This window comes from Chroicocephalus ridibundus, chromosome 2 (genome assembly GCF_963924245.1).
Source record: "Chroicocephalus ridibundus chromosome 2, bChrRid1.1, whole genome shotgun sequence".
Classification (NCBI taxonomy): domain Eukaryota; kingdom Metazoa; phylum Chordata; class Aves; order Charadriiformes; family Laridae; genus Chroicocephalus; species Chroicocephalus ridibundus.
In genome coordinates, this window is record NC_086285.1 from 112288947 (window position 1) to 112315821 (window position 26875).

Genomic DNA, 26875 nt, shown 5'->3' on the forward strand with positions numbered 1-26875 from the left:
TTCACTAAACCCCTGCTCTACCTCCAGCAAAGTGCAACACGGATTTGCAAAAGGCACTGTTAGGAAAAAAATTACAAAGCACAGCCTGGAGTTGGGAAGCTCCTCTGCGGGAAAACCGAAATAAAATAAAAAAAGAAAACAGGATGATGCATGTTGATTGTAAAAAAACCCAACAGACTGACATGGAAGAAGACAGCTGTAAACGGAAGCTGTTGTGACTTCTCCAACCCAGAAAAGAGACAAGCAGACTTGTCAGTATGTTCACGATTTTAAAAAGATATTCTCCAAGATTTTTTTTTTTTCTTTTTAACAGACAATGCTGTGCCTTAGAAAGACTCTTCAGTCAGGGGTTAATAATCTGTTTTCTTCCACAAGGAACAAAGTCTCCAAAATCTAGATGCAAGACAGACATGTTAAAAGAATCATGGTTTATAGATCCAGCATTTAAACTCGGGGAGAAATGACCAATCCCTCCTGGAACCAAATGGATGACTGGAGCTCATGAGGGAATGATTAACAAAAAGGAAGGGGAAAGGACATGAGCTCAGTGACTGTGACACAGATAACCTAAAACAGATTTCTTAATATTACTCTGTATTTTTTTTGTCCCTTAAAAATGACGCCGATAGATAGCCTTTTGAGGATTTGGTTATATTTTTAAACAGAAATTCATTTACTATATCCAATATGCTTACACATATATATCATTTATGCATATAAAAACAGAATTTACCAGTATCACAGACAAAAACAACGACTCCAATTCTGAATTGAGACCACTCCCAGCTAATAAAAATATTTTAATTTCTTGCATTAAGTTTCCGACTTATGCCTCAAAGAATCTTAAAGACACAAAAGACCGTGTGTTTGCAAAAAGATTTCAAAATAGAACTAAAGCCTTTGTTTACTTTCTCATAAACTCATTCTTTCCAAAGGAAAAGCCTAAGTGAGTGATTCAAAACTTCAGGTAGACTATAAATGCTGTCAAATGGCTATTTTTCTACTCAGTGAAGGACACAGGGCATGAACATGTAGTTTAGAAGAATCTTTATTCCACAAAATTCCGTAGCTGAACACCAGAAGGAAGTTCAACAGATTCCCTCACAATGCAACACAGTATAGAAAAGGATAACAGGATCAAATACTTATTTTTGGACACAGCTAGATTCCATAAAGTAAAAAGTGCCCACACTCGTTTTACTGTACAGTAACGAAGCAAGGAATCACTGGATTTGTCCTTAACTCTTTGGTAACATGTTCTGTGTAAGTGACAGAAGACATAATATCGTATGCCAATTAATATGGATTTGCTTACTAAGTCTGGAAAGCAAATCTTGCCAGCCTCAGTTGCCAACATTTTGCACAGAAATCTTTTTGACTCCACCCATAAGCAATATTAGTCTTTGAATCTTGCCAATACCACTGAAACATTGTGGTTTGAAAACCACAAAGTTTTAAATGCAAAATATGTAACAGATTAAGCAACCAGCCTGTTTCTTCAGTGCTTACTCTTTGTGTAGTATACACCTAACTGAACTTGGGAATTATTTCTTAGACGATCTGTGTTAAAAATACCGTGAATTAGTGTCATCCATCAACTAGCGGTTACGTATGATGCACAGCCTTAAATAGAAAAGTAGCAAAGGGCAATAAAGTCATATTTTGTTGTAAGCTAGTCAACAGAAGTATCTCCTTTCACATAAAGGACTGGAGTGCTATTGCCCATCAATTCTCTACAGAAACCATATAGTTTCCAAAGACTATACACAGACAAGTACCTATAAGCGACGTGCAACAATTACAACCTATTTTCTACACCTTTCAGTTTTGCATGCAACACCAACCATGCATTAAAAGCCCCAGTATTCGATAAAAGCGTAGGGTGCTGGTCTAGTTTTAATGAATCCATAATACTCACAAATGTACATCTTCCCCTTCTCCCCCAGCTACAAAGCAGTAGCCTCTTCTTCACAAGAAGTAACATGTGACGGTGTATGTACCGAGGTGCTTCACGGGAAGTCAGTTCTCCCAGAACTCGAACCAATTACTTTTCTGAATTCCTGCATCTTGTCCATTTTCCCCTCTGAATTTTCAGTCTAGGACACTGCATGTCAGATATGCTCTTGCACATGGCATTTTCTATTACCAGATCTGTTCTTGAATGCAAATTTAGGCTGCCCTGCAGGTATGACAACCCCACCTTTTCAAAACTCTCAGCAAAACAAACAACGTACACAAAGGGGAAAAAAAATCCCAAATAATCAAACAATTACGCCTTTCCTGATTACGCAGAAAAAAACAGCCATACTTTTGCATTCCTTTAAAGGTGGCTTGGCTTTCACAATACATTGGGTTGTAGAATGAAAGTGATGGTCTGACCATAAAATACATAAAACCTTATGTACACAAGTTTGCCCACTTCCAACTATACCGATTGGTCTAATGTAAGTTCTCTTCCCACAAGCTTGCTTTACGCTGTGTAATTAACAGGACGAACAAAGGAAAAGAAGATCCATCTTGGTCACAAAGAAGGAAAGAGAACTTTATATGTACTCTGTTCCATAACCACACCACATCAAATAGTGCTTTTTCAGCAGTGAAGGTCTGTAGACTGTACTATATTTATGTTTACATGAAAGGGCAATCCCATCATTAACACTTATAATACAAGTAGTGATTTGGGGAATGGAAGTTCATAATCTACCACATTTAACAACATAAAACAAGGCTTATCAAGCTTCAAAACTGCCTTGGACGAGACAGTGGCAAGAAGGCAAAATAAGCATTAAGAAAAAGGAAAGGAGATTCTGCCAACTGTTGAGTAACACTGCAGTTTTAAGATCCAGCACTGTGATTTTCCGGAGAATTGCTTAAACTTGCACGACTACAATGAAAAGTTGCACACATCAGTCTGTACTCTTCAGGATGCATCAGCTTAACCTCATATAAAAGTTATCTCATGTTAGAAAGAGGGTTGGTCTTGATGCATGGTCTTTGTAAGACCAATATGAATATGGAGAACATATAGTGCTTTTCCCTAATAGTATTTTAATGCTATTTACAGAATGAGAATCCTCTTCTTGATTCTCATATAGTAACAATTCATCCTGGTCCTATAATTAGTTTGTCAGAGTTTTCTGTCTTGAGCTCTCAAATTTATTTGAAAAAAAGACTTCAAACAACTAAAATAAAGACTCAAAGGCAAGTGGGCAGGTGTCTAGAGGCACAGTGGCTTATCCCTTCAATTTTATTACTTTTTAAATGCATTTTACCCTAAGCAGCTCAGGAAGGTAGCACCATTAAATTGTCCTTTTAGCCCACTTTTGAGATACAGGGAATAGCCCCATATAAATATTTCTTACCCATTTTCCACCTCTTGAGTCTTCTAAATGGAATACCGTGCAGAGACAAACTGTATTTTCATCCTTACCTGAGTGAGGGCACCTGAACTAGTTTTAAACAAACTAAGCTCAGATATTAGAAGTAGTCCTGCAAAAACTGCACGGACTGTATTTACCTGTTTTCCATATGAACTGCTGTTTGCTTTCCTACCTTATTTCCCTCTTCCTGGTATTTTACGAAATTCAACAGTATTGGCTTCAGTTTTAGCAGCCTCATATACGATGAGATCCTTGCATTATGCCAATGAAATACAGAAGACAGACAGAACAAACAACTGACAACTTCAGGCAGAGGGGAAGAAGATCACAAGAAACTGATGTGTGATTCTGAGGTCAGGGAGATAACATGAAGTGAATCCATCCCTGTGATGGTTTACAAACCAACACTACTACCCTGAAATAACTCTTCACTCACATATGAGCAAATGAGACTAAAGTAAGAAATTCCACTGCCTATGATCGAGTCAAATGACGCTACTTCAGAAAAGGCTGTTTCAGATACTTAAAAGTAGTTCTAGCTTCCTTCTTTAATTGGCACAGTACTAAATCTGCAGCCAACTTCTTAACGTATTAGTGACTTCTCTTTTCAGTTATTTGGTTATCAGTACCTTACTACTAACATTTGGTATTTCTTTCCCTTGTGTTGATACGTTTCGCTGGATTCCAGGCCCGACACTATAAACTTAACAACAGTTATGCCACCATCAATCATTCAGGCTGATACCGTCCCTCTGCTTCCAACCGGTGTCCATCAGACAGATCCTGACTTTGTATGCAAATTGTTGTCTTTAGCAGTACCTAGAACAGGAGGGTCCTGGTACCTGTGCTGTGGTTAACAAAAAAACCCCCACAATTCAACAATTAAAATAGTTTCTGGACAGCTATTTGGACAACTGAAACTCTAACCCTGCCACGTAAGTTTTCTCAACAGTTGAGGATCTTCACTAATGCTATCCTTACCTGCTGGTATGGGGGTGAGGAGGAAAAGAGAAAAATATTTCTCCTAACCAAATGGCTAACTAAAAGCAGTTTATACAAACTGAAGTCACAGACGACGAAGTTTTGCAGCTCAAGTTGACCTTCTGTTTTCGAGCTGCCCCACTGGAAACAGAAGCTAAAAATATAAATATGAGCATGTTCTTTTCAACTGTAATTAAAATACAGGTCATATGCACTAGATTAGCTGCTTCTCCCTTAGTATTTGCTGCCACCACGAGGATTACAGACATAATGCAATGAATACATAAATTCATCACGAAGAACCCATGGTGAAGAATAACAGTCAATTGCAAACCTTTCTCTAGTCAGTCCCACTTCTGGGTTTGCTACTCCATTTGAGACTATGGCTCCTAGTCCGCTCTGAAAGCCTTGAAAGGGTGTAAACAGGGAGAAGTCAGCGACAAGTCAAGCAGGAAAACTCTCCAAACTAGCTAAAATGTCCTAAACCGAGTTTACAGCTGAGATTCTACACAGCTCTCACTCCTCCTGCCATATTTACACACTATTTATGCATCCAAGTTTTACTGAAAAAAGAAGGCCCCCTTCTAATCATCTTAGTGGTTTACATTAAGTCACAGAACCATGCAAATTTTGGTAAAGAGTCCAGTATCACTCGCAACAGTGGCATCACTTCATTAACACCATACCATTAAAATGTCATGCCTGCTGGTTTGATAAATAAATCTATTTACTAATTTGCAAAAAAAAAAGTTTCAAGTAGTCAATGAGTCAGTTTTCTCAAAATGTAATAGGACAATCACAGTTTACTTTTTTAAATCAGAAGAACAACGCACTGGTAATTTTATGGATTTTTGGGATGGATAGACTTTTATTGAATTATTCAGCCACAGTTTTCCTACCCTAGAAAAGAATAGCCTAAACCAGTTTTTGATAGAAAACTAAGCCTGCATAAGAACATCACTTATAGTGTTGGTAAGTTGATATACACAAAACTGTAGAAGTAAGAACGTGCTGCCCCCTGAGAAGCCAAAAGCTTGCAATGACAATATTCATTAAGTCATAAAAATATCAAGGCAGACCGCTCCTCTCCCAACATCTTTAGGGAAACACCACATCCCCTTAAATATTTGTATTTGAACCTTCCTAATCCAAGTATCAGGTATAATTTGCTATTCCTTCTGCACTGGAAAACTGAAAGGTTTCTCAGCTTTACTTTTTCTCTTAAAACTTGACATCACTTGTTTAGTTTGAGTTAGTTCTGTCTCAAAATACAAGCCAAAAATCATGTTTAAAGGAAACTCTTTTGGGAGATTTCATTAAGTCAGGAACATCCCCATTTCACTGAAGACCCGTGAGTTTATTATTTACTCATTACTACTGAGTTTCAAGTCACTGATGTCTGCAGTTAATATGCACACCAGTACTGTAAATGTGTACACCCTATTGCTCAAAAACAAAGAGCCAGAGCCTATGGGAACACTTGTATTTGAGCCTCGCTCAAGCTCAGCACCTGGGTATATATAGAAGAGTAAATCCAACAGCATTGAAAAGCAAATGTGCAGACAGGGATAAACAATGACAACGAGAGATCTCAAGTAGAGGGGAGGGCGAACAAAAGAACGTTTAAAGGCAGAAGACGTCCAGCTGATGTGCACATACTAAGTTACTTGTCTTTCGGCTAATTAGCTGCTAGTGCTACTACTTGTAAGTGGCAAAAGAGATTTCAGGGATGGTAGGAAGTTGGACACGGGAAATAATTCTAAAATGAACAATTTACTCCTTCTTAAAAGGTACTTAACTCAGAAGATGAGACACAAAGCTCTGCTCAGTTCTTCCACTAAATATTCAAAGCCCTGGAGCAGAACAAACTGCTGAGTTGTCTGGAAACGGATCACAAAGGAGAATCACTTCCTGCAAAGGAGACTTGAGTTTGTGCCTGCTGTCTTGTGGTTGTAACACATCATAGTTGAGATGTCCATCATCACTTTGATGTACAGATCTCCTATGGCAGGTCGTAATGTTTTCCGTAGCCTTTGAATGGCTAAGGAAGCTGGTGTGAAGGTTCAGTTCTTCCCAAGATTATAATCTCTGCATAACAAAATTGCTTAGGTGAGGTCCGCACCCAGAAGAGGGTGCAGCCGTTGAACACCAACAGAATTGTTTCATAGCTTGATGGGAGAAAATCCACTGAATGCACATACCAGCCACACCAGAAACCACTGAACTTCTGTCCTTCCTCTTTTTCTGACAGGGCAATGACAGACATAGAGCTGTCAGACTCTAACCAACAGAAGGGTCTGATCACTTGATCAACTAATTTTCTAGATGAGTAAAAGTGGTCTCACCTATACGTCTGATGCATACATCAACCCAAAAGTTAGAGGAAGGCTCAAGGAATGAAGATGGACAGTTCGCAAAAGAGGAATCAGATGCACCTTGAATTGACACCAATCTTGTCTAAGATGACAAAGTTGGTCAGACTTACTGCTTTACAAAAAACAGGATAAGGCAGTTATAGACCTGAATAACTTTGGATACTACTACCATCTGAATTTGAACCATTTCCACCAGAAGGTGGAAAGGATTTACTAAGTCAAGGACAGTCACCAATCTTCCTTGCTTCCCATATGGCTTCAGAAACAGCAGTTGTAGAAAACGCAAAGGGCACATGAACTGGTTTTAAAGCTCTCAATGACTTCCATATCTATCTTTAACCAGAGTAGATTCTCCATACGAGGGGTTGCTAAAAAATGGACAAGTTGGGAAACTGTGAGACAGAAAGGAAATAACAGCATGGCTGTTACCTACTACTCAAGCATCAAATATAATTTCACAATCAATACAGAAGTGTATGCATTTCATCCCAAATACACTGGAAGCTTGAAGGGGGGTGGGAGGACTGGAAAACAGAAGAAAAGTAAATCACAAGCTGTAATAAACTTTGACAAATATCTTCAGAGCTGCTGTTTCCTTGTCTACCACTGGTGAACTTCAAAGCCTAAATGCAACCTGCAGCTGTGGAATACATCTCCACTGAGACTATTCACAGTGGTCTTCATGATCACTGTTTTGGTGGCAACAGATTTATTTCTGACTTGAGTTCTTGACAAAATAGAGCAATCTTGTATAATGTCACAGAATAGCTCAAGAAACATCTGAAGGAGGCAACGATCAATGCGTGAGGACTGCACAGTGAGATACCATCAAACGTAAGGTCCTAGACTTAGGCCTTCACATCTCTGAATCTATGAATTTTGCATCTTCCTTTCTGATGGAAAACCACAACATTCTATCTGCTGCATCTACTGTAACATGGTGTGATTCATGAGTGCCAATCCAGTGCATCTCACTCCATCAAAGTTCTCTTTGAGACCACTTGGCCTTCCAAAAGGAACTACTCCCTAGCATTAGTGGGGAGAATGCCTTGCAGAAGAGTTTTAACTTACGTCTGGCAGAAGGTGACTGAAAATATATGGGCGTGAAAAATAAACAACCAGAAGCAAAAGCTGACTTTGGGACATTCTCATTCATAGGCAAGATGTGGAAACTGATAACGATCATCCACTAAGCCACATGAAGTTTGCAACTCTTTGTTAGGGAACCATCAGGAAGCTGAGAATTTACTTCATCAGAAACTAAAAAACAATGGTTACCATTATGAAGATGCCGGATGACCGTCTGCCTTGTACAGAAGTTTCACCAGATTATAATCTTTCATAAACTGATCTTGAAATTAATCATGATGCCTTTCCCGTGTAAAAAAAAAAAAAAGGCAAGTTGCCTTTAAAATAAAATTAATAAAATTAACGCAAAAATAGTTTTCTTTTCAAGTTTACCTCCAAGTCACAAAATTGCAAAGATAGCATGAACAGTTTTAATTATGCTGTGGGACAAGCCAGGGCAGCTTAGCTACAGAAACCTGCTTCATTCTGTGCAAAGCAAATGGTGAGTAAAGAACAAATCAAGCTGATAAACCAAACAGCAGTGGTACCAGTGAAGTGGTGAAACTGGTTGAAACTGGGATAAAGAAAGACGTTCGGCATAGCAAAAGGGCTGTTACAGTTTTCTTTAAGGAAGAGGAACTGTAGGCTTTCTTTGACACAGAGATGTTTGCTCCACTGCACATTTGATTACATGGCAGGTCACACACAAGTACCTTCATATCCAGTGGCACCAGCCCTTACACCTGAACTAACAGATAACTGGGGACACAGCATAAAACTTTGAGTGCTACCACAGAAGTCATTTGGCACCTTAGGTATACCGATGCAGTTCTTCCACTCTCCTTGCAGTCAAGTCAGAGCTTCTTTTGACTACACATCCACTCAGATAGTCATTCAAATTCTGTCTAAATTTATTCCATATTTGTAGACAAGTCATTGAACTTTCTTCATAATTCCTCTGGCCTTTTCAGAGCAACTGACAGTACCCAGAAGTTCCAACAGTCAGAAACCAGCTCTGCAACTCAGTTATTTCTGAATTACTGACATGGTTTACCCAACACTGACTTCAGCTCAGATAAGATCCCACAGTATTTATTAGTTCAGGCACAGCACCACAGATACAAGAAAAGACCTGAGCAACAGAATAGATGTGGGATCTAAAATAATAAGATAAAATTGCATCATGTTTTGAAAGGGATTTGGATCCCAGTTTGTTTCAGTTCAGGAGTGCAGGATTTCCAAGCTTCATTATTATCAAGCCCACTGATGACACGTTCAATAACTTAATACAGCTCACAGAAATATTCGTGAAGTGTGACTTTTATAGTCGTGCACATTTTTAAGGAAAAGTGGCAGACCTAGTCATTATACAGAAGCTCTATACTAAAAATTGTACCACTACATAAACACTTTTATCACCAGAGATGGTAAACCAAAGTAGTAAGTATTACAAAGGATCTTGACCATACAAAAAAATCCTGGTAACATCCAGTTCATTAACTACTACGCTTTAGCTTGGGGTAAATCAGGTTACTGACTGCAAGAACAAGCTGTTTCTTCCTTTTTTTTCCCAGGCACTCTTGTCGTGCATTAGCAGTGAGGGACAGGTACAAAGTTTTCCCTCGCAGGAATATAACTGTCCATCTGTCTAGGCTCAGAGCCCTTAGCTTGGTGCAGTAAGAAACTCCCATTATTCTTTGCTTATCCTCTTGCTCCCAAAGCTGGTCAGATGGATTCTTTTCAGTTATCAAAATCTGCAATAGCAATGCAGTCTGATAACCTTTGTAACTTGGGGCGGTTTTCCCAACATGGCTTGCTGCTGCCAAAACACCCTCCAGTATATTGCGTCTCATACTTATCTGAAATGAGGTGAAAGGGTATCAACAGCTGCTACAAGTCACCATTCTTCACTGGCCTAGAAATAGGAGGTCACAGACAGGAACCCCAGGAACAGTATATTTTTAAGATTTGAAGACTTTTTCATGCTGTCATGACAGGAACTACTCTGATCAGCATCTCAGAGGCCCAGATCATTAAGCCGGTATTGGGACATAAAAATAGTACCAGAAGGTTCAGTTTCTTCCCAGCTGAGTTTTTACGCCCCGGATGCACAGCCATCAGAGGAGTTCTGCGTACAGCTGCAGCATTATCATTAAGTTTCCTTACACTCTCAAGAGTATTTAATTTGAGAAACAGTTTTTAGAAGTTCTAGTAAAAATTAACATAGTAATTTGGACACCAAAGGTAGGAGCTTTTTGTACCAGCTCTCTAAAATAATTTTAGAAGTAGACCAGGCTGTAGACATCTAAACTAATAATTAAAATTTAGATGGCGTGTACGTTTGATCATGTGTTACTTCTATGTAGATTTTCCATCTGCAGAACAAGAAACATATCTATGGTTCACTCCTTAGAAAAATCCACACAAGACACTGAAGACTTCTGTATACAATGCAAGAATTATTCCACATTAAAAAAAAAAATGAAGATGACATGCAGTCAGCAGTTGCTCTTATTTATTCTATACTGTGTATATACTGTAAGGCAGGCGTGGGCCTATAAGGAATGTAGAAAGGAAGCACAGACAGTCATTTAATCAAAGACAACACAACGCATGCTGATATACAGGATATACGCTGAAGGTTTGCACAGATACCCTTCATGCCAGAAATGCCCAACCTTTACAGGTTGTGACAGTTTTACTATATGTGATAGTTTAACTATAGTCAGAAACAAACCCTACTGATTGTTGTAGTTGAGTCTCCCTAATGATTTTCATTATACAACACCATTTAGCTGATTTTATTAGCTTTTAACCTCTCAGCCTGAAGTTTTCCATGATGAATAACAATGGACATTTATCATCAGAATGGAAAAAATAAAAAACCCAAGCAAATAAGTGTTTCTGTCAATATTTTAAGAAGTCTGCTGTTCTGAAATCTACATGATTTTTTTCAGCATGCTGCTGTTAAGTCAGGGGTTGCATACTCCATTTCATGGGCTCCCTTTAAAAAAAAAGTACCATATTTTAAATGAATGAATTATCACCATCACTTAAATAAGTACTCAGTGACTGAAGCAGGTACAAAGTGACAAAAATAGCACTAAAACAAAAATAAAGAATATTGTTATGGAAGGAATTGATATATTCAGAGTATGCAACACAACACTTCTGTGTCTAAGTCTTCCTCAATGCTGACCATTTGACTCCAGTTGAAATTGGTGGAAGACAAAACCACTCAGTACTTCTGAAGCACTTCTGATGACATGTACCATATTCAAGCTGAAAAATGAGATATTCAAAGATGAGATTCATGAAAACATTTTTCTGCCATGCCTCTGGGTCTCAGCTCCCTCTTCCAACTCCAGCAGTAAATTCCAGACTGATGACATTGCAGAGTTAAGTTCACATCTGGGATTCTTGCAGCCACAGCAAGACTTACTATGCTTTCAGTGTAAGTATGCGTCTTACATACTTGCACTTTACACTGACTAACAACTGATCTTTACATAAATTACTACAGTAACACAACTGCTCCTATATTTCAAGTTATTTTTTCTCCATCATGGTTTATGTTCGCAACCTATTTTGGAAGCTCTTTTTAAAGAAAATGCACGTTTCCTCCACAGGAAGGCTCCCTATGTGGAGAGTTAATTAAAATGCTAGAAGACCTGGCTCCAGCTACAGCATTTATCAGAACACCCACAGAGGAAGGGCTACCCTTTGAAATGTTAAATACATTGCCAACCATGGATGGGGGTCAAGAAAGCTTTTCAAGCCGTCCTACGCTCTGAAAAAATGTATACACCTGAGAAGAAAAAAACCCCAACTGTATGATGACAGGATGATGCACTCACTCAAGTATTTTATAAATTGAGATACCCGTTAGTGCGCATTTAGGATGAGTTAAAGAATGAGAATATCACAATGCATTCACAGAGACTTAACTCTTCACTCAAATACCTATTAATAAAGAGGAGGATTACGAAGGTAAGAACTCTGCCTTTATGTTAGTAAAGGGCCAGAATAAGAGCTGATTTCCAACATGTAACGTATACAACAATTCTGACAATAAACAGTTTTTGCAACAGATATTAATTATCTTTCCTAACTGCTACCAAAAAAAAGCTACCAAAAAGCTGACCTAAAATAAAACAGTTAATTCATTAAGTGCTAGGATTTAAGAGCTTTAGAATTTGAGTTGGACTCTTTTATGGTAAAGATGATTTCAAAACCTGCATGAAGAGTAACTTCCCAGCCATAAACAAAGAAGGCAAAACGTAACAGGAATCAGCTGATTTGAAAGACAGCATTCATAAAAGGTTCAAGCAACCGCCTGCAAGGTCTAACAGCACAAAAGACACTTTTGAATCACAGCTAGTAACAAATAAAAGAAGAAAACACAAAACATCACGAGATTATTTTTTTCCCTCCTGCTCTGGTCTGTAGTAGCAGTAAATATTCAATTGGCTTAATATTTCATCTTGACAAAACATTGTCAGCTTATTGAAAGCATCATTTTAAATATGAAACTTATCTCTATTTTAAGAAAAGGAGGGGGAAGTGAACAGTTTGAAGTCCCCTAAAAACAGACTATACTCTAGAGATGGAACGGACCAAGCAAAACACTGCTGTTTCCAAAGTATCTCAAGTTAATAAAATTATTTTGTTTTGTTAGAAATCATAATGGCACCATGCTCTTCTAGACCATGCTAGACCAAGAGGTGAATAACCAGTCTCATTGTTTAATGAAAACATTTACCCAGAAAAGTCAGGTTATGTTCTTTACCTTAAAACAGTAACAGCACGTAACACTGTGTGTGTCAACACAAGTAGTTCTTTGAACAGAGATTCATGCCCTCTTTCTTCACAAGGTGATTGAAACAGTTCTTTTCCTAATATTTACAGGAGAATTCCTTACAGGAAGGATCCAAGCATGTCCTGCAAATCACCACAAATAATGGCATAAAGAAGGTCAATTACATTTACTGTTACTCTGCAAAATAACCTCAAGGCCTCAGAAAACAAAGGCTTTCACGTATGAGATCCCGTTATTTAGATTACACACAGTCTGACAAAAATCACATTCCATCGAGGACAGGACTATATCTACCACATAAGGCCAATGAAGCAGTAATAAGTTATTTGCTTAATTAAAAATAAATATTTTTAATTAAGGGATATTGATAATAAACACAGTTTATTAAGTTAAAGGCTTATGTCAATATAAGATATTTGATATCAATATAAGACGTAAGCTATAAATAAGCAGCACATGTATGCCTGATGTTATTCTGCAAATGATCAATACAACACTTTTTAAGTGGATCAAGAATCACCTAATATATGGATTTCGAGAACTAACTGTGAATCATCAACTAGTTGCAGTGTAACAAGTAAGGTCCTCATAGGATCAGTAAACTTTTCATCGCTGTTTAAAGATACCACTGTGAATAACATTAGCTTAACAAAAGACTGAAGTGTGGATGAGCAATAACGTTGGAGAACAGCAACTCTCTGATAAGCATGGTACAGTCAAAAAATACTCTTTAACGAGCCTCTGCAAGGTCATATCTCTAGAAGCTGATATATAGTAATTCTGTACTGTCTGATTAACCAAGTCAAAAATAAAAGCAATGCTTCCTCCAGAAAATAAATACAAACAAAAACACCATTAGAAGCAAGCATTGCCCACTTCTGAGATGCTGAAAAAACAGTTCAGACAAGAACAATACATGAAGATCGCAGATTTTAAGAAATATTTTCCAGCCTGTTCTCTTTCAAGGAATGGAATAACTATGCGAGCTACAGCTACAAACAAGCTGGAGAAAGCAAGTGTAGCATGAATTCCAACCAAGTAGAAGCTGAAGCCGGTGGGTGGGACAGAGTGTGTGTCCTATTCAGAACTGAAAAAAATTCCCAAACAATGCCACTGCTTGAACACTTTATATGAAGATTACCTTAGTAACCTTCAGTAGAAGATCTTAGTAGACTCTTGTTAAAATTCAAGCAACTTATTAATTTAGAGCACGGAGACTACTGGGAAGTAAAATGATTTCTTGGTTACATAGTCAAATGGAAAAATTTCACTGGTCACTTCTGGACTTTCAGTCTACTTACTCATAAATTCCTTAAATCTGCTCCACTGTCTGGTTGCTTACCTCATGCTGATGAAGCAGCTACAAATACTAAAGTCTTTATCACTCTAGCCTTAGAAACAACTGTGTTAGGGGATAAAGACCCAAGCTCAAAAGATGCTGTATGTTTATTCGGTACTCAGTAGTATCTTCAAATTGTTTTTTTTCTGACACAGAATTAAGTGGGATTAATTCAACATTTCTTTGCACATCATGTAAACAGCCAGTTCAAGTAAGTTTTTAATTACTCTTCTACTTGGTGTAGTAAGACACAGAATACATAGGGGGAAAAAAATAACCAACGTCAGAAATTCTTACTTTTAAGTAAGTTTATTTGACCTGTAAACAAACACAAAGTGAGGTATTATAGGGAGGCTTTGGATTCTATTTAAATAGGAAGTCAAAGGAGGGGAGGAAAAAACTCCAAAAACAAAACAGAAGAAAACTTTGCTCCCAAGTCCTTTCTTATCTTAGAGAAACATTGTAATTAAGAAAAGGTTACATTTCAGTGGCAGTCAACTTCGTAGGATGTACTGATGTTATGCTGTTTAGGCTTGAGAAGGTTATATATTTGTTTTGCCCTGCACCCAATCTATATGTACTAGAACACCAGGTGCTAGAGAACCTTGGGAGGCTGTGCCTGCCATTCGTCACACAAGCGATGCACAAAAACCCGGGAAACTGTGGTATTACGGTGAATGGTTTCCCCCAAGAGCAGAACCAGGTACTAACACATAACTGTTCTTAAGCATTGTACAGGGAGGCAGATTGAGCGTGAAACATCTGCCCATTCTCCTTCAGAGCATCAGAGTCCCTGTTTCCTTGTCCTGAAACGCCTGGACCAGGAGCACTAGCAATGGTACTGGGCATAGCATGAAGCAGCATGAAAGACAGTCCCACCTCACCCCTACCCACCCCAAAAACCCTTCTGTAACACAGTCTGTTTCACCTTTCTACTGCATTGCTTTAACTTTTCCTGACATGTTGGAAAGCATTATTCAGCCTCTGGCAGATAGATCACAGATCTGTGAATCTTTTTTAGCTAGACAGGGACTATTGTCAAATGGTCTTTGGAGTGGATTCCTCTTCAGGTGATCCTTTCTACATTTAAATTATGAACAACTTCAAGTATCAAGAAACTATCCTCAACTTTTCAGCTTTTCCATGAAAGTTTTCCTTCCATCTCTGGTAGTTCAAAGACACAGCTGACATACACCTGTAGCCAGAATCCACTGACAGAAGAGAGTTCTGCATATTGCAAACCATACACCGCTATAGGCATTTTTGTTTGGTTTTTCACCCCGGTCTCTGCTAAGTCAACATCCTCACCTCTACACATAGAGTTAAGAGGTAGAAGGCTGTAGCAGTGATAGGTTACTGCCTTAAATATTACTTAAATATTACTTAAAAGAACAACGAATCCCAACACACCAACTGTACTGTTTCAATAATAATCAAATTAGAAAGACATTATTGAGCAAACAAGCTCATGAATTCGGATGTCACATCGAGTAGAATAAGAAAACCTAAAGCAGGAGCAATGGAATTTGGAGCAACAGCCTTATACACCCTGGGTGCACCTGGCAACTCACGGAAGCATCAGAGGGACTGCTACAGCTCCTGATCTGAAAGGAAGACATCAAGAAGCACTAAATCAAGTATAACTCTACTGCTTCTGTATCAGTCTTCCATTAAGAGAAATTAAATGCTTTAGATCACTAAAGAATCAATCACAGAAAGTGTAAGGATGTGCAAAATATTCTTAAAAATAGGACAAAAAATGTATTTACTAAAAGGAACAATGCATGGCAGTTATTTAAATGCAGTTTGTTATCCAGTCTTTCTCCAAGTGCAAAAAACTTGTGTCCCCCTTTCAGTGCTATTTCATCTATAGGGACAATCCAGATCAATATGAGCTTGAACTTCAGTTCTGTTGAACAAACCAAACCCATCAGAATTTACATGAAAGAAGGGTGGTTTCTTGGTTGGTTGGTTGTTTTTTCTGCTCCCCTTCCCCCCCAAAAAAGTGTGAGAAAATACTCTGAAGAATTTGAAATTCATGTTTTTCTTTCAAAATGTTAAATCAAAGGAAGATCAACTATTCAATCTGAACCAGAATTATAGCCCTGTAGTTCCCATCTGTTTTCCTTCACTGAAATATTTTCAAGGGATAAAAGCAAACCAGTTTGAATAGCTACTGTTCTGCATTAAGCCATGCTCACAAGTCAGCAGACCCAACGAATAGAAGAACGCAAAAGTCAACTTAAGTTATAGCCGATCCTTAATGCAGTTTTCCTGCTTGTTTATAACGTGACTAGGTTGTATACCACTGTTATGTGTGATGCTGTGCTTGTAGTATACTACAAGAATCTAAAGTTTTTCTGCTTTAGCTGCGCTTATCTTGTACACATCAAGGATTTTTTTTTTCTTTGTTCAGCTTTTAACATTAGGTGATTGGGGGAAAAATAGGCACATTACAAAACATAAATACCTTCCACAACAACTTGCCATTTAGAAAGGAAAAAAAAATAAAATCTTTTTTTCCCAATCAAAAAACCCCATCTCTTTAACCATACCTCTGCAGATTATGAACTAGTTATTTCTGCATATGTCCTTTATACAAATTATTATGTTCTTCTGCATCTTAGGTTTATCGTTTGCATAAGAACATAAAAAAAGAAGTTCGTCTTTGCAAAGGCTTGTACATGTTAGAAGTGCTCAAAATCTTGTTCATCTATCTCCTAGAAAGTGAATTAGAGAAGCAGAGCAAGCTCAGAGAAGGCAGACGATAACACCATGAGTCTATTTTGTAATTCAAATGTCCACTGAGTCAAAGGATGAAAAAACCCAATCTTGTTACAGAATCCATTAGACTTGCCCTGTTCTGATGACGCTTTAAGACTATAAGATACACCAGGATACAATCCAGCCACATACTCCCAAAGGCCGGTTTAGCTCAGACTCCTCACAGCCATCTACTGTGTTTTAGAAGAACTTCAGTGGTCATGTATGTGCATGCACAGACCCATGTGTGTCTATCTCTATCTGAAAAAACATCATCTGGAATAGAAATCTATCCTTCAATCAACATGAAATTAATATTCAAGCATGGGAAACAAGAATGAGTGCTCTCACTCAAGAAAAAAAGCAACTTGCTTCTGTTGTAGCTTAGTCCTCCACATGTAAGGCATTCAAGAAAATAAAGATAATTATTGTGAAGGCACTGCATAACACCATGCAGTGCGTTCTCCATTTGCTTCAAGATCCAGAATGACTAACTCTCCATAATTAAGAGAATTGTAGCATAACAGAGTTGGTCATGTCTCCAGCAACATTCACTATAGTTTTCAATAAAAGATTAAGTTGCTCAATATAAATTATACTTGCACAGAAGAATAAGGATCCATGATCATCTGCACTTTTGTCAGTTTAACATAGCCGCCTTTCTTCACGATGGAAAAGTAAAACTCTTTCTACCCACTTTAATCCACATACAATAGAAATTAAATATAGAGTATATTACATGTATCATAAAGTATGTATTTTCAAATAATTAAAAAAAAGGGATTGTGGGTGAGGAAATGACACCTGCAGAGAGTGTGGACTCAATTTATTGTCAGGTTGTTATTACAGATATTTTCCAGCCTGCTACTTGTCTCCATTGCGTGCACTAACCAAAATCACTGAGGGAACGTCCTCCTTTTCTACAACTTCTGAAGACAGCTAGACAATTTGCTTGAACTGATTGCTAAGAAGAGCTTCCTTTTTGCCCTTTATAGGAATGCAGTCTTCTTAAAAGAAACTGCCAAGATTGTATTTCCTAACATAGAGAAAGTGAAAGACTTTTCAATTCTTTTTGTTTATTTTAAATATTTCAGGGGAAAAAAAACCCAAAAAACCACACAACACCTTTCTACTTTCAAACAGCTTTATAAGGTCCAAAATGCCTGTTGTTCCCACATGAGGGAAATTCTTGGCTAAAATCAAGATAACAGTATAGAATTTAAAATATGACATGGATTGATTTACTACAGTAATGGTATTTTGGGAAAGAATATATCTTTATTATTCTTGAAACTTAGCATTACTTTAAACATAAGTGAAATTTATGACTCTTCAAACTTAACTTTAAAAATAAACAAATGTAAAAGACCAGATTATGAGGAAGCAATTCAAATTTGACTTCAAAGAGATCTTATCAGTTAAGATCTTCCACTATAGGTGATTGATGTTACGCCTTATGTTACAAACATTAAGTGGCAGGGTTCTTCTTAGATTTGTTGATGCTTTGCATACAAACAAAGAAAAAAAAATATTTTCTTAACGTCTTTTTATCTATTCTAATCCCAAGCAACATGTCCTTCCTTCTTAATACAGTTTACCAGCAAGGCTTTAAGTCCTTAAACTTTTATTTGTTGTTCACGTGCAGACAAATCATGATACACAGGAGTTTCACATACAGCTATACAGTGCTACAGAGATAGATAATATGAAATATTGCTAGTCAGTATACTTAACATGCTCATCCACTTTTGGAAAAGGCATAAATATGATGTGCACAGGCAAGGGAGGAGGCTGCATTTCTTCCAGACCCTGCACTCCCGGGTATTTAAAAAGCAAACAAACAAACCACCCAGCCTTATTGATTTAGAATATTATCAGTCATAAAAGAAAACATATATATACTTATAAAAATAAAAGTTGTAAATGGTTGTGTCAGCCAGTTGTAAGTAATGGAACAGTAAGACAAAGCTTCTGCCCATTAAGTGAAAGATGCGTTGATGACTGCAGCGCAACAAATACTTCACAGGATTGGACAACTAACTGTACAAGGCTGTAAATTTTAACCATAACTGGATGATTTTAACCATCTACAAAAGGCTGTTTTTATTAGGAACACAGTAAGTAATAACTACTGACATACATTTTCCATCTCTCAAAATAGATCTGCATCTTCAGTGAAAGACAGCATTAGCTTTCTTTTGGACCGTGGCACCAGCCAATGGGCTGAATAACATCTGCTCCATGCTTCATTTTATTAATCTGTGCAACCCATCCAGCATCTACTCTAAGAAAAGCCTCTTATTGGACACTACAAAAGATCCAAACCACACAGAAATTAAGGAAACATCAAAAGGTATGGTCAAGACTTCACCAATGCAAAATGGTAACTCAGAAGTTTCTATCCCTTCTACCAGACAGCAAGTGACAGCTCTGTTACCTTACTTGCACCGTTTTGTTTCTCTACTGTTATACAGAAGTTTGTGGAGAAGAACCATTTCTACATCATTCAGCAAAAGCAAAATGTTTCTAGAACAAGCTATCAAATAAATTAAACTTGGTAAGCAGAGGGAGGGACAGGTTTCCCCCTCAGCTCAGCCAGACTGTTTGATTAAAAAGAAAAGAAAGAATTTTTTTTAAAATTAATTCAGCTTTCTAAGATCAAATGGTACGTGACTTGAAAAGAAAGTTGAAGGAAGCCATTACTCTAGGGAAAAAAAAATAAATCAGTAAATATTTCCCCAAATTTGTACAGTTTCACTGTGCTAAAATGGAAAAATAGAATAAATAATCCCACAATATAGCTATTATTTATACAGTTATCTTGAAGATTGAAAAAAAAAAAATCTTGTAAGATTCAGCTAAGGAATGCCAAAGGGCTGGCAAGGCAAGAAATGTGGAGTGTGGGGTTGAGCAGTGGAAAGGGATGAACATGGGAACAAAGCTTCAAACAGTTATTTCTTCTAAACTGAGGGGAAAAAGGCACAGGGAAAGGGAAAAGAGAGGTGCAAGTCCAGAAGGTCAACACACTCTTTAAAATTTCCACAGTCAAGAAGTTACAATGGTAATAGGAGCTTAAAATGACAAAGATATTAGCATAGCTTGCTTAATTAAGACATTATGTTACAATAAGCATTTGTGGAATACATAACGATATACAAAACTTGCCTAATAACTGAAAGTTCATATTGTTTAAGTAACAGCTGCAGAACCCAACTTTGCACAGCAGCTAGAGCCTCCCAGCACTGATACACGTAACATGGAATAGAATAAAATAAGTGTATTTTTTCGTTAAATATTAAGTGATTAAAAAAATAAGCAAATTTAATCAAAGAATAGAAATCAGTTAAAACAGCTAAACATGGGGGTAACGACCTCAAACTGAAGGAGGGCAGATTTAGATTGGATATCAGGAAGAAGTTCTTTACTGTGAGGGTGGTGAGGCACTGGAACAGGTCGCCCAGGGAAGTTGTGGATGCCCCATCCCTGGAAGTGTTCAAGGCCAGACTGGATGAGGCTTTGAGCAGCCTGGTCTAGTGGGACGTGTCCCTGCCCATGGCAGGGGGGTTGGAACTGGATGATCTTTAAGGTCCCTTCCAACCCGAACCATTCTGTGATTCTGTGTAAATGCAATTAATTGGTAATCTACAGAACAAAAAAAAAAAAGTTAGGTGTTGTAAATCAGGGTTTGCTTTCAGTACCCTTAAAAACCCCCCATAGTTAAGAACTAATTCCAGCATGTCCTGATAACTTATGATTACTGGTTTCCTCATCTGCCAGGAGCACATATACACTTCAATATGATGCCATAAGTTACGACAAAAGCAGAAGAGCATTTGGGAAGACATGTGAATGATGCAAAGGATTAGGGATTATAAAACCCATTTACTTTATTACATTGGTCAGTATTTGCAGCCCATTATTTTCAAGTCCTGAAAATATCTGTTCCTACCAATTATATATCCATTACCTACATGGTAGAACTACCCAGCTGCTGGGATCCTAAATCTATCACAGCACAAAACAATATGTTTTTTTTCTTAGGACGAGATAGGCATATACAGGATGCAACAAGAGGGTGAAACACCCTGGAACACAAGCGGTGGTGCCCAGCCCAGTTTCGGAACAGGAAGGGCATAATCTCTGGCAGTAACAGAAAAAACACTCCAAGGACATAACCTTATGCAGATACAGGGGAAGTATCTTAGCACATCAGGCAAAGCTAAATTCAGGTATTTATCAATGAGCATAAGTTAGCACTATATAACAGTCAAAATGAAAGTTATTTTTTAAATAAGATTTATTAAGTTTAATGCGTAATATTGGGTTTGGGATGATAAACTTAACGGTTTGCTGCTGCAGCATATATAAATAACAGACTGCAATTTTAGACTAAAAGCCACTGCTGGAGCAGAAATCCTTTTGGCAACACAGTTTAATTCTGACAACAGTCAATAGGCGTTTAGTTAAGAAAATAAAACAGTAGTAAAGCATTACTTTTGTTATACACCTTTGAGCTTTCAGGGGTGTATTGCTTAGGAACTCCCCAAGGCTAATAAGGCGTCTTTGCATTTGATTTCCATGAATTCAGAAGAGCTATGTTTCTTTGTTTTTCATACCCTTTTCTACATAAGCATCATCAAACATGTCTAAATTTCACTACCAAATCAAAATACTTAAATATCATGTAAGCAGCTACAGTACCTTTTAAATGAAGAAAATTAGTATCTCCTTTTCTCTCCCTCAATCCCTACCTATATCATTACTTTCAGTTTCTGTTGAACTGAAAAGCTTTTACTTCCAGCACTTTCAGTTTCAGTTTAGCAGGGAAGTGCAAAAGAATGAGTTCTGCTTGAGAAAGTCATCCAAATTTAGGACAGCAAGCAGGAGTCAGGGGGAAACGGAAAAAACAGGAGCCAGGAGACTGGAAGATGACAGCTATCTAGGAAAAAAAATTATTTCTCTCTATGGCTTACTTCAACATTACGTGAGCCTTAATTATACCACAACAGCTAGCGCTTTATTTAGAGCCAACCCTCCTTCACTCCACTTACTCACAAAACAGGTTAAAATACGAGACTGGAAATGAGAATTTAAATCGGTTCTATAAAGTGATTTGTAATGTTTGTACAGTTTCTAGGAAGTCAGCAGCTAAAACAGTCTTGTAGAAGAGAGTGTTTGCAGTTGACTGGAAAAAAAGACCAAACAGAAAACAAGACAGAAACCAAAGCTGCAACACTGACCAAGCCCTGTAAATCTGTGCAATAAATATGCATGCTTAAAAGAAAATAAATAAATCCTCATCTCAGAGTTAGCAAAAGCATCCTAAGAACTCTACACAGGTTAACATTTTCACTTATAAAAATAAAAGGAAATAAAGGGAAAACATAAATAATACAGTGCACAAAAATCAATCCAAGGTTTCATGCTCTCTCTCCTCTTTTTAAAGTGGATATTAAACAAGAAACAGACGATTGTGGTGGAAGGCAAGTTTCCATTTTATGTGGGTTCATCTTCTTGCAAAAGAGGAAAAACAAACTAACCCAAACCATGTTTGCTGTTACTGTAGTGCACCAGTAGAGCCCCTGCATCACAGTTATAGGCACCTGATACAAATACACCTATTTATGTGGGAGGCACACACAGAGAGCTGTTCTTGAGGACTTACCACACACACTCCTTTTCACAGTTACTGGTTATGACAAAACACATTAAGTGTTTCCAAATGTAGGTTAGAGGGGAGCGTCAAAACATCATGTGCAGCACAAGACACTAGTTGGGGGGAAGCTGTGACAGGCAAGAACATGTTCTTAGAGAGCTATTTACCAACGTACACTAAAAAAAAGCCTTTGAGACTTCGTAATATTTTGGTAACTTATATGCACAGCTCATCACAAAGCTGATTGGTTTTATTTGACATAATAAAAGGAGAATTAGTGGGCTTTTAGGGAAAGGTCATTTTCAAACATTTATAGAAGCTTCTCTTCTAATATACTACTTATTTAGAGACTCTAGACATTATTAGTGTTCTTATACTAGTGCATTTATTTCCATACCCTTTTGCTATCTAGTAGTAGCTCCTTAAAAGACACTGCATTTTCCTCTAAAATTTTAATAATATTCTATAAGCTTGCTCCAGTTCATGTACAAGACATAAAGGACAAACCAAAATGAAGGTATTATTTACAAACTTGTATTTAAAAAAAAGAAACAAACAAAGCCCCCACCAAGGCTGTTGCTCAACTTTGTTTATTCTGTGACGGTGCTCTGCTGTCACTGCATTCACCATTTCCCCTCTGCTATGCATTTCCTCCATGTTGATCTCCAAAAATATTCCTCCTCTCTCTAGCAAAGGTATGCTTTTTAGGTTCACTCTGCTAGGAAGACCTTAGGGACAGGGATCGAGTTATTTACCACCAGAAATGCTACAAAATATCAAGCTGATAATATTCTTTATTCTAAAAGACCTTTGTATACATCCTAAGTCTTTTCCTCTGTGCAAGGCTGAAAACGATTACCTTGTGCAATGCAGTTTTGCTTTACTCCTTCTCTGACAAATAAACCCTTCCCCATTCTAAATATTTTCCTCTTATCTAGAGCAGCATTTCTACTCCTTTGCAAACAGCAACACAAAGCACCTGCAGCTCTCCCTACATCCAAATCAAACATTTATGTCAGGCCCTGATCTGCCAGGGCTGAAACAATAATCCAGCATTTCCTCTCTGCGATATGAAGATCAAGAGAGTATTTTCTGATTATGACACAGATTTAATACAAAATTCAATGCAGAGAGTCTTAGGAGTGTTGAGTTTCTTTCAGGGTGCCAAGGGTCGGAGATGGTTTATTTTTCAAATAGCATTGTTTCTGAACAGGTGTTTACTGATCTGGTTTACTATGACAACCACCCGTGTTATAGACTACAGGCAGTATCTATTTGTTAGGATCCTTTTGTTCAAGGAATTACTTTGCTCTCTAGAGGAAGGCCACCAACCAGTACCTTTGCCCTCCTGTAGCCATACAGGTCGCAACACACTTTCAGAGATTACAAGAAGGAAGAAACCTTTTAAAAATACAGGTTTTTTTTTAAATGGAATACTTAAAATTTTGGCGTCAAATACCATACCAGTTCAAGTATCAGAAGAAACATTTTACAAATAATATCATTAATTCCATGGAGTAGGAATTACATCTTCTTCCTCTTTCCTTTTACTGGCTGTAGCAGTATCCTACAGGCTGGTGTTTTATGAGAAAAAAAAGCCCATGATTTGTTTTTTAGAATTGGAGCACTACAGTTCTGGCAGACATTGCTTATACCTTGTGTGCACCGCTGTATTTCATATTTTCCTCCTCCCCTCACCCACCAACAGCATCGAAGGAATCCAATAACATGGAAACACAGCTTTATAAAGATAGACGTTAAGACTACCCAAAATCTGGGATACACAGAGATAACCACCAGAACTCCATACCACAGAACTTTACGAAAACACGCAAAGCAAGCTAATGCAAAAGCAAATCAGTATTTCCACACCAAGAGAAAACAGAGATTTATGACCACAGCTAAGAGGCCAAATGAGCCCTCTCCTCAGACCATAAAAAAAGCCCTGCAGTATGACTGTTCTGTTTCCTGCAGGAAATGAGATGCTTGTATTAGATACCCCTGTGGTTTTCATACTGTAAATGTATCAGCTGGTACAAATCCTCTGGAGGGGACTATTAACTAATGCTTAGAAAGAGCAGTGGCAACAGCAGAAGCAGACCACATGTAGCACCTCAGAGAAGAGGGCACAAAAGCTGACAAGTCATCCCTAAAAAAAAAATAAATATCTGACAGCCAACAGCGGAAGAACACATCTTGTAGTAGAGGCGGTGTCAGCGAGGCATATACATACCTACACCCGCTCATTTCCCCTTCACACCACTCACTGCTTCTTTAAGCAAGGAGCCTATTGCTCACCAGCACTCCTCTCATTTAGGAGCCACAAGCCCATACTACCGCTCCTCATTAAACCATCCCTGCTCACACACGGCAGAGGAGGATCACCCACAGGCTACGCGCATCCCATGCATGGCCGTTTCTCCTCCTTTCTACCGCGTGGGTTGGGGTTTGTTTTAATGTTGCCGAGTTGCTCTGGGCTCTAAAACAACTTGTCGGCGAGGCAGTCCCCCGGCCCGGGAGAGGGCCGCTCTCCCCCGGCAGCCCCCGCCGCTCTCCCCCCGGCTCCGCTCCGCGCCGCTCCCGCCCGCCGGCCTGGGTGGAGCCGCTCGCCCTCGCAGGACAAGCGCCGATCGCCTTCTCCATTGCAAAACCAGGGCCAGAAGAGGGGGGAGGAGAGAAGAAGGGGGAGGAGGAAGGGAAAAGAAGGTGGAAACCTGTCTGGGGGAGAGCCCGGGGAGGGAGACGGCCGGCGGGCGGGAGGGCAGGGCCGGGCCGGGCCGAGGAGGAAAGGGGGGGCAGCGGGGAGACAAAGGAGGGATGGAGGGCGCCCAAGGAAAACGGGGGAAGCCGGGGAGGGGGCGATGCCGGGGAGCCCCGCAGGGACACCTGCCCGCCCCGGCACGCATCCATACATCTACACACACACATCCATACATCCACACACACACATCCACGTACCCAGCAGCAGCAGGCGGTGGGTCTGCTTGTACTCCCGCTTCTGCTCCTTGAGCGCCCGGTCGATGCTCTTGCTGACTTTCCTCGCCTCCTTCTCCGCCTCCCGCTCCTCCAGGCGCAGCTTCTCCCAGGGTCTCTGCAGCGCCGGCGGCTGGTGCAGCGCCTGCTGCCGCGCCGCCTTCCCCCCGCCACCGGGGCCGCCGGCCTTGGGCAGCGCCGGCCGCTCAGGGGCCGCCCCGTTACCGCCGCCGTTCTGCAGCAGCAGCGGCGGCCCGTCCGCCTCCCCGCCGGGCTTACCGCCGGGCCGGAGCGGGGCGCCGAGGGGCTGCGGCTGCGGGGCGGCGTGAGGCTCGGACGGGGCTTCGGGCTCCGAGGCGGCGCCGGTGCTGGAGATGGAGCCACCGCCGCCGGCGTCGCCGAAGAGCCGCGGGCGCAGGCTGTAGCAGAGCCCCATGGCTCGGTGCCCCCGCCGGGGACGGGCTCTGGCGCGGCGGGGTTGGCCTCAGCGCTTCCCGCCGGCCCTACGCGCCGGGGAGGGGGCGCCGCGGAGCCCCTCACGGCCCCGCTGGGCCATCTTGCATTTTCCTTCCCCGGGCGGCGGCGGCGGCAACGGCTCCTCAGCGCCGATCACCTGACAACCGGAGCTGCCACCGCCGGGTCCACCTTACCGTAAATACCCCAGCGCCAGCCCACCGCGCAGCGCCGGGCAGCCGGCGGGGGAAGGGCGGGGGCACGCCGCCCGCCTCGCCACACAGGCGCACACTCACACACACACTCACACACACACACGCACACACACGTACGCTCGCCGTTCCCCACCACCACCACCTTCCCCGAACCGGCTCCGCCGTCCCCTCACGCCACCCCGCCCGATGGCCGCCTGCCCGCTCCCCGGCGGGGGAGAGGGGGGCGAGGGTCTGCCAGCCCCCCGCTGCCTACACCAGCCGCCCTCCTCCTTTCCTCCCTCATGGAAAGGGCTGAGGGAGCTCCGGGAGATGATACCCCCACCCCACGCCGGTGTCCCCTGGCACAACAGGTTGTCCTCCGAGGCCTAAGCCCCTGACGGGCAGGAGAAGGCCAAGGCCGAGGCCCTCTCACAGAGAGGGGATCCCTCAGTCAGAGAGGCCGAGGCAGCCCCCCGCCCGCCATCCTCACGGACACAATCCGCTTTTTTCAAGCGCCTTTACACACACAGGTGGCTCCTCGCCCCTGGACTGACTAATGGAGCGGTGGGAGGATGGCTTTGGCTGCCGAGGGTAGGTGAAAATAACGAGGCGACGTTCTCTCCGGCCGTCGGCCTTGGCAGCAGTAGCGCTCCGGCAGTGTGCAGCTGCGGGCCACTGCCGAGGGAAGGCCACTGCCGAGGGAAGGCTGGTGCTTGAAGTCAGCTAGATGGAAGTCAACCACAGCCCTCCTTGACCCGAAATGCAGGACAAATTCAGGTTACTCCAAACACATCTCAAAGGCACTCTCCTTCCGCTTGATCCATCTCCCCAATTCTTCATAATCTCAGCATTTTTTCTACTACCATATTTCATA

At 40.3% G+C, this 26875-nt stretch overlaps 1 protein-coding gene across 1 annotated transcript in view; it reads right to left on the bottom strand.

The window, feature by feature from the left end:
• Positions 1-26142, bottom strand: part of GNAL (G protein subunit alpha L) — a 201716-nt gene extending 175574 nt beyond the window's left edge. Inside the window, exon 1 of the mRNA XM_063326508.1 lies at positions 25340-26142. Coding sequence (XP_063182578.1) covers positions 25340-25790 — 451 coding nt within the window. The 5' untranslated portion in view covers positions 25791-26142. The remainder of the gene's footprint in view (positions 1-25339) is intronic.
• Positions 26143-26875: the final 733 nt, after the last annotated feature.